General features: G+C 44.2%; 1 protein-coding gene across 1 annotated transcript; it reads right to left on the bottom strand.

Moving 5' to 3' along the window:
* Positions 1 to 2024: 2024 nt before the first annotated feature.
* Positions 2025 to 4311, bottom strand: LOC144098215 (uncharacterized). Its single transcript, XM_077630715.1, has 2 exons — positions 4066 to 4311; positions 2025 to 3444 (listed from the first exon to the last, which is right to left on the bottom strand). The coding sequence occupies exons 1-2, from the start codon at positions 4226 to 4228 to the stop codon at positions 3053 to 3055; spliced, it is 555 nt and encodes a 184-aa protein (XP_077486841.1). The 5' UTR covers positions 4229 to 4311; the 3' UTR covers positions 2025 to 3052.
* Positions 4312 to 9315: the final 5004 nt, after the last annotated feature.

A 9315-nucleotide genomic window follows, 5' to 3' on the forward strand; every position in this document is an offset into this window, starting at 1 on the left:
ACGGGAAGGCCGATGATACATCTATCCTGGATTACCTGGAAACTTGTTTTGATGAATTTGAAAGTGCCTCTGAAAATGCATCAGTTGAATGTTTATGGCAGCGTCTTAAAGTTATCATCAGTACTTGTGTCGACCGGTACGTTCCAACTAGAGTTAAGAAAACAAAGCAGCGCAACCCATGGGTCACCAGGGATATCATTCACGCGAAACGGAAGTTGAAAAGATTGCGTAGAAAGAAGGCCGACTTCAACGACATACAGGTTTTACGTCAAAAAATAAAAATGTTGCTATCGGCTGCAAAAGAAAGATTTTTCAATCACACTCTTAGTGGTTTTCTGCGAAATTCTCCAGAGAAATTTTGGCGCTATCTTGATAAAAGAAAGGAAAGAGTAAAGCAGGTGACAGTGGGAGCCGAACTTATTGCAGATAAAACGAATATGGCCGACCACTTCAATAAGTATTTCCAATCTGTATTCGCAAGAAACACGAGCCAAAGCGACGCACACGACGAAGCACATTCTCGTGAAACGTCTATCGATGCTATCAGCTTTACTCAGAGGGGCGTGTTTCAGCAGCTGATACAATTGGACGAAAAAAAAGCTATCGGCCCGGATGGAATACCTACATGCTTCTTGAGACGGTATGCTGAATGGATGTCCTTCTACTTGGTAATTATATTCCGAAAATCACTCGTAACTCATTATCTGCCACAAGACTGGCGCACTGCCATTGTTATACCCGTATTTAAAAGTGGCAATCGCACACTTATGAACAACTATCGGCCTGTGTCACTTACTTCAATCTGCTGTAAGGTAATGGAACATGTTATTGCGAAACATATTATCATTTTTTTGGAAACAAACGGACTACTTTCTGAATGTCAGCATGGCTTCCGTCGAGGGTTTTCAACGGTGACACAGTTAATTGAGACAATACATGACCTTTCTAAAGCTATAGATGACCGGGGACAGATTGATGTTATTTGTGTAGATTTTGAAAAAGCCTTTGATAAGGTTCCTCATGACAAATTACTCCTGAAAGTGCGAAGGGCTGGCATTAATGGAGACATCCTTAGATGGATAGAAGCGTACTTGGCGAAACGCAAACAGGCGGTACGTGTTGACAATTGTGAGTCTCGCTTTTTGGATGTGTATTCTGGTGTACCACAGGGTTCTGTGCTGGGGCCATTGCTATTTCTAGTTTATATCAATGACGTAGTATGTGCTGTTGGAAATTCTGTTAAACTGAAACTATTTGCGGATGATTGCCTCATTTATGCACCTGTCACATGTGAAGGAGATCAGATTAACATTAACCAAAACCTGCAGGCTTTTGCACTTTGGTGTGAGAAATGGGAAATGAAAATCAACTTCAATAAGACCACATTTACCCATATAACTAACAAACGAAATATAATTTCTTTTCAGTACAGTATTGCAGGTCACGATTTGGTTAGTACATTCAAGTATCTGGGGGTGTCAATTTCTCACAACCTAAGTTGGCACAATCATGCCGAAAATGTTTGTGCGGTGGCACACAGAAAACTGTGTTTTCTAAGAGGAAAGTTGGGGAGAGCAACGAAAGATGTCAAACGTTTAGCATACAAATCTCTCATACGGCCTTCCCTTGAATATGCATCTGTAGTATGGTCTCCTCGGCAGAAGATTCTTTCAATGGAAATAGAAAAGATTCAAAGACGTGCAGCGAGATTCATTTGTTCAAAATACAGGACAACAGATTCGGTAACGGAGATGTTAAACTCATGTAGTCTAGAAACATTAGAAAAAAGACGTAAAAAGCAGAGATTAAAAATACTTTACCAAATAATTCACGGAGAAATTAACATCAATAAAGAAAAATATCTGCAGCCTAAAGGTAGACTAAGCTCCCGCCTTAACCACCACAAAGCGATTCGGCCATACTTGACACGAACTAACGTCTTTTGCTGCTCATTCTTTCCGGATGCTATTGAGCACTGGAATAAACTGCCCGCTCACGTTACTGAGTCTACAGGTGTAGCGGCATTCTTGAATGCACTTGGGGATTCCGTCTAGGCATGGGATTCTTGTAGATGGGCGCGTAACTGATTGTCCAATATTACTTTTTGTATAGCAAGTGGTTCTACAGTGGTGTGAACTGTGTTGCGTTTCAATGCTCTCTTGTATTGTATGCTCAAAGAAGCTTGTTCATTCATGGTTATACATGCATTTTTTTTTCTGTTCACTTTCCCTCCCTGTAATGACCCTCAAATGAGGGTTGACAGTATTCATAAATAAATAAATAGGTTATAGGCTTTGCCCCACAAGATATGGCTGTTGAAGAATACTAGTAAACTGCCATTCATGGCTGGAGAGTGCCTGCCAAATGCGCTGCACCATCATTCTTATTATCCTAGTTAGTTTACACGTGTGGTGCGGATCTGTGGTCACTATGCTCTAAATAGATGCATTTACCTTACAACTTTCAATGCTTTGCTGCCTCTCGTGGGCTGTTCCGTTCCGAGTGTTAACATTACTGGAGATGTCAATATTATTTTTACAACCACCGTTCTGCTTCCTTTGCTTGTCTTCGATCATGCTTGGAAGTTTGTCCTTAGCTACTTAGCAGTGAAATATTTTTAGAAAATCTCAGATTATTGAGGCATTCGCCATTAAATTTCATCTACAGTTGCTTCCTCTCTAGTTCTCTGTAAATATCCTGGAAGCACGTGGCAAATAGTACTGGAGACGTGTCTCCCTGCGTGACACCCTTCACAACTAGTATTTTGTCAATTTCCTTGTGAACGACTATGGCACTCTCCAATTTCGGCCAACGACGGATTTCCTTTTGGCCGCTTTTAGGCTACCTCCCTTTTTTTCTGATTGATCTTTTCCATATTATATTTCTTTGTGCTGTTTATACATGTGCAGTGTGTTAAATAAAGAACATTGTTTTTAAGAAACTGAAGGAATGAGCATATACTGTACGACTGCATCAAAATGACGACAGTGTTTGTAATTATACACAGAAGTGTTCCCAGACAAATATGTACAACTAAATTTTATTTTTCCATTTAGCGCTGCATTGCTTCTAACTGCTTTTTCCGAATTTGAATGTCGAGAGAAAGCAGCTTGCGCTGCATTTTGACTTTTAGCCGCTGCTCGGCCAGCTGGCTCCTGCGGAGTTGCACATCGAGTTGGTGCAGCTCTTCCTTGCGCCGCTCCTCAGCTTCAATGGCCGTAATTCTGGCAGCTAGTTCAGGAGCCAGCGTCCGCTCTACCGCAGCAACACGGGGGCCACCTGCCCTCGTGCGAGCAGTTTGTGTTGGTGGGATGCCTTCAGATGAGCTCTGATTTGGCACGACCACTGTTCGTCTGCTTGCGTTGAGGCACTCTTCCTGAACAGGAAGTTCATCCTCGTTTATGACCCGGCTGTTCAGCAATGGTGACTGTGCAGGAACATCATCTGCAAAAACATGTGCATACATACAATGCCTTCATGAGAACTCTGCAATGCTGTGACAAAATTGGTGGACTCTTATGCTTACATACAGACTGCTGTGATATGACACGCAAAGAACAAATAAGACCATGAATAGAGGCTATTCAGACCATAACAGAGAACCAAAAACATCCTTTACATGGTCACGACTATTGTAGACATCTAAAAATAAACTTATCAACATATATGTGACGTCATGAAAAATGGACCCAGTAGGAGCCCGTCAAGAAGTACTAATAAATATGTGGCCCCGCTTGCTTGAGCACATGCACATACAACGAGCAGAAAATAACTAACGTCTGCTGCAGTGCCGCTCGATCGCTGAGCACCAGTTACGGATTGAATCAGGGATGCTGCGGCCACATATCGATAGGTGCGAGATGTGTAAATGCCCGTGTAATGCGGCATGCGGCATGTAATGCGGGCGCTAAAGAATCCCTTGCAGTTGAAATTAATCCATAGCCCTCCCCGACAAAGTCTTTCTCAGCCCAGGCGCAGGTTTTGGACTTGATGCACGAGGAAAACTAACCGTGACAGTTGTAACTAGTATTTAAAGAGGGCAGCCTTATTTACTGGAAAAGTCACCTTGGCTTGTTTCGTTGCCGTTTACCATGGCCTCTAATAGTGCAGCAGGTGGCAGGGACAGCACTGCCTCGCCGACGTGGGCTCCGTCACTGTCAAATGGGTTTGGCAGTCTTGTTGCCATATGGTCAGCAACTGCGCCAACCAGTTCCGTAGCCGGACTCATTGGCCGGCATTCGAGAGTACCACCACCTGCACAAAATTCTTAATTGTGCATCTCCCACAGCACCATCCGTGCAGTGAAACACACTGAAGTGAGGTGTATTTTGTACGCAGCATGCAATGCTTGAAAAAAAAAAAGCTAACCAGAACAGCACAAACCAGCAATGTATTGTTCAAAAGTAGTTCGAAGATTTTTCACATTAAGAAAAATTAGAAGATTGCACATACTTCTGCTTATGAGCGGAAATTCGAAAGCCTTTCCCTTTCCTCTCTTTCTCCCTACGTTATTTTAACTTTTTATTTTGTTTTCGTTACTAGAAATTGTTTTTATTTCAGTTAATTTTTCTTTTTGTTTTTTATTACTTGTTTTCATTTTTTAACCTCAGTTTTTTATACTAAAGCCTTCTCGTGCATTTACATCGTTTTTCATCGAATCAGTCACACAAAACCTGCTTCAAAGACAGCATTTATTTTCATTATTTCAACTTAAAATACTAATTACAATTAATCAAAAAACTTTTCCCATTTCCAGATCTACTTGCACACTGCCTAACTCAAACTTTTGCATATTTATCTCCACAGAACGACATAATCGCGCGGACAGAATTTGCGGACACGTTTTGCTGAGGTGACGTAACCATATAATTTTTTCGCATTAGTAAGAAATAACGTCAAATTGTTAGGATTAAGATGATGCCTGGAGATGAAACGTGCGAACATGCAGGAAAATGTATGGGACAGTTTTTGAATGTAAAACTGTTTCGCTCACCTGTCCGAAAGATTTCCCTATTTTCTTCGGACTTCTTCTTCCAGCGGCACTTCATATTGTCCCACAGTTTCCTTAACTGTGCTACACACACAGTGCGTGTGCCGGCCAAGCTATTATACTCTTCGCAAAGTTGAGCCCAGGCTTCGTCCTTTGCCTTTTTCGAGGTGTTGTCTGTTCGCTTGTTTTCGACAACGTCCCGATACTTCGCCATTATGTTTCTTAACACGACGCGTTCATCTGCGGTGAAAATGAACCGCGGAACTGCGGGCCGTTTCATGGCGCGCTGGGAAGCGTCCGAAGCAGATGCCGACGGTGTCGTATCGAAGTCCGATACCTCATCATGGTCGAACATTGTGCACGCAAAAAAAAAAGAAGGGCAGATACAAAAACACCTAAACACACACGAACAGTCGAACACGCGCAAGCACAAACACTTCAACAAAGCTGCACGAAGCGAGTCGGGAGCACAACAGACAAGCAACACGCGGCGAGCAAGGGGAAAAAGGGAAGAGGGACCGTAACAAAAATGCCGCGCCGGGCAGCTGCGACTGCTGCAGTTGCCAGACAGGTAAAGAAAACTGGTTATTTCTTCTGAAAGTACACGTTTTTTTATAGAAAAACAAAAAATATGCAGTTTATTTGTTTTTACCTTGCAGTTTACCGCTAAAATAGACAAAAGGATTTCTATATTATCAATTATGTGGTGTTCTGTTTGCAGGAATTTACAATACTCTCAACACCAGCAGTTTCTTTCTCGTCCTCGAAAGCACTGGAGTGGAGGAGGGCAACTCGGCCAGCTCCTCGATGGAGGAATGTCCGAGGTGTGTTCAAGAAGCGCGACTGCTCCTCGGGCCGAGGATGAGCGCTCTCCTCCACTCCCAGGAGTGGAGACGCAGCGTCGAGTGGAGGGTTGTTTGTGAATACGGGGGTCAGTCCGCTTCGTGAATGATATGCATCTATGCTGCATTTTTGTAAACCTTGGCAAAATTCTGTTCAAATTGACCGTCCCGAATTGGTTGCAAGATGCCGCCGCATGTACGACGAATATTTTTTTCTGAGGCGAACTCATTCCGACACGCTGCGGTGATAACCCTCTCGGTAGAAATTTCACGTCTCTTGTGCAATATCGATTCATCTCAGCGGTAAACAGAAATTGACAGTTGCCCACTTCTCTAAACCTTGTTCTTCACCAACCCTAGATTCTATGGTTGGACAAGCATCCGTCGAGCGTTGTCTGAAGTTGTCTAGCTGTCTTTGTTACAGTTGTATTATCATAGATGTAACAATATTTGATAAAAAATATTTTTTTTTTCGCGCTCGAGTTGGCAGGTTACACTCTACACCAGGAGTGTTCCGACTACTACTAATATTACTATGCATCAACAGGGACGAAGTGATTGTACGCGCAAAAGACGAGGGCAGAAAGAAGAACACAAGAAAGGCACCGACTTCAACTATAAGGTTCATTGCAAAAAAAAAACGCCAGAAGTATATACCTGGGACATAAAAAAGCATGAATAATTTGCATGATATCACACCTTTCTATTTTGGTCGTCCGCTTTCCCTTTTCGCTTACTGCGTGCTGGGTTTCTTTTTCTTTGCCAACACTTATGTATCGACATTGAAAATAGAAAAGTCTGTAGTCGGGTACAACGCAAGAACGAAGCGGCACATACCCTCAAATGAGCCAAGGCTAAACAAGAGAGGGAGGGAAGCGGTCCTTTGTTCCCGTGCCGCGCATCCTTATCCCGAACAAAGATAATCCCCCTTCCGATGCCGTTTGGGCAAAGACGGTACCCTCTTTGTCCCGGCTCACCAACATTTTCCCTTCACCCTTCCACAACCATAACCCGAACAAAGGAAGCTCCACTCGCGACGACAAGGCCCTTCTTCCCTCTATGCTTAGCCTTGGCTACATAGCCGCAGAAGGCTACCGTGTGTGGATGTGGAAAAACCAGCAAGGAGCAGGCAGAGAAAGAAGCATGCCGAACCACCCCAGCCAACACCTCCCCCAACGCACGACGGGGACAAGCAGCCGGGTTTGCCATGGTTCATCTGTAACCCTCTGAAGGCAGGCGCAGCAACAAAAGAAAAGCGTTCACGCAGCGCGCGGGTCAAGAAAGGACCGGAAACACATCTCAACCAGAACCAGTCTCGGGTCGCTCAGGGGCAAGACGGGTAGACACTTTCCCAGTCATGGATCAGTGTCGTAGCCTGGTGGCAGAATTTGAACTACTCGCAAGATGGCGGCAGTGGGACCGCCACCTTAAGAGAAGAAAGCAAGAGGCGCCGTAGTGAAGAACTATGGAATAAAAAGGTGTCGCCGCCACCGTCTGGAAGACGTTGAAGTAACGAGCGTTAGCTGTTTGGTTTACGAGATGAAGAATGCGAAGAACGCGCCGCTCGTCTCGAGAAACGGAATGAAATATCCTTTGAAACGGGGTGGATTGCCACCAGGCTGGGCTACGCGTGCACGCACACCCCCTGGTGCCATCTATCAGAAAAATTTTCTTCGTTTCGGGGGCCAAGGTGGGCCTAGAATTCGGCTTGCGGAGCGATACGGTAACGCTTCAATTACTAATTGCTTGTATACAATGTTTACCTATTATTTAATTGTGGGTTTATTTCTACTCCACAACCCATAGGGTTTTATTTGCCTACCAACTTCGGTATTGTGAGCGAGGACATACCGCGGCGCCCCCTCTCGCCGGCGAACTTGTGACGTAATAAGATGGAAAGCACGCGTTGAGCTGCTCTGAGCGATGCTCTTTCGTCCAGTTTAGTTGCGCGTTAATGGTCTAGTTACTTATTCATTTAGTTATTTAATAAATATTTGCTTCGGTCTGGGCCTGTTCAAGTCTATTTGAGGCATTTGCCCCCCCCCCCCCATACGGCAACAAAGCACGCCCCGAATGAGCGAGCTGTTGTGGAGTGTACGCCGGCGAGTTTTCGCCACTGCGACGGCTGTGCTCGAAGACCAGCGTTGTTGATGCCGTTATGGAGATTACGGGAGCCGCAACACCGCCACCACCAGTCAGAGGTAAGTGATTACAGAACCTCGGTAGCAAGATTTCTGTGACAGGTGCGAGTGACTACGGTCAGCGCCGGCGGGAGGGCGCCGTTCGACTGCTCCTTTGAGCTTCGTATATAGCCGAGTGAACGATGGGAATGACACGGAAAAATCTTCAACTGTGCAGAGCAGTCTTTCAGGTTATCTGTTCCATCGGCACTGACCGCGATCATATTGCCATTCTGGCTTCGGATGAATGTCTGTTCATCGTTTGTCACCATCATTTATTAACCGTTAAGGATCCCGTAGGGACATTACATAAGTGGGGATACATAGTGTCCGACGGTCATGCATATGAAAAGGCAATCAAAATTGAGAAAACATGGCAATGTAAAAGAGAAAGAAATTAATATAGTCAATGAAAGAAAATGGGAAGAAGAAGCACACAGAAATACACACTACAGTAATAGAACGCGTCCAGCAAAGTGTTTGGTGTTTTACAGTGCATCGTAGTTGACAACGGGTATAGGACGGTTTTATTATTCTTGAAAATGTTCGATGAGTAGCTGCCTAAAGTTGGAAGAATTAGTCTCAGCAACAATGTTTTCGGGTAGGTTATTCCAGAATTCAATCGCACAAGGAAGAAACGATTTGTTAAATGCATTGGTGGAGCCTTCTTGTACCCCCTCCCCAACTGTGATGTACTGGTGCTGTTGGTTCCATAATAAATAAATAATACAAGGAAATGTTGCTGTATATACTGGCAAAAAGTGTTGTCTAATTTTGTGTCAAACTTTTTTTGCACTTCAACCAAGATTTTTCATAAGCTTGAGGGCACTAACAGAGTCTTTCAGTGCACTCTGAGGATCTGGAGCGCTTATCTAGTTGAGAAGCGCCAGGCTTCCTGATGGCAGCTGCGCAACACCACCAGAGCTACACTAAGCTCAGGCGTCGTGTCCTTGAAGAGGATTAAAAAGTGCTTATGGGAAGTGAAAATGCTGTAAGGTGTGCTCAAGAAAGTAGGCTGATGGAACCTTTCAAGTTGTAGGCTAAAATGAAAACATCAAGGTGCCTGAAGGCGACGTGCTGAAGAGGCTGCTGAAAGAATTGCCGTACAACTGTTTTGCTCTCCGCCACTGTGAACGCAGTAAGTGGATATACTATGTAGGTGGCTTAGTTTGATGCAGGCTGTTTCGTGACTGAACACCTTGTTAAAACTTGCCAGTTTAAATGTTCCAATGCCAAAAAATTAGCAAGCTTCCTTACTGTCTGCAGACTCTTATACGGTGCATTATCACTGTTTGTGCATGGC

This window comes from Amblyomma americanum, chromosome 1, assembly GCF_052857255.1.
Source record: "Amblyomma americanum isolate KBUSLIRL-KWMA chromosome 1, ASM5285725v1, whole genome shotgun sequence".
NCBI lineage: Eukaryota > Metazoa > Arthropoda > Arachnida > Ixodida > Ixodidae > Amblyomma > Amblyomma americanum.

What these genes read in the sequence shown, in the direction of transcription:
- LOC144098215 (XM_077630715.1), bottom strand. Translation starts at nt 4,228, where the DNA reads ATGAGTCCGGCTACGGAACTGGTTGGCGCAGTTGCTGACCATATGGCA. An exon ending in CGGCAACGAAACAAGCCAAG is followed by an intron (nt 3,445 to 4,065) that starts GTGACTTTTCCA and finishes ATGTTTTTGCAG; the next exon opens with ATGATGTTCCTGCACAGTCA.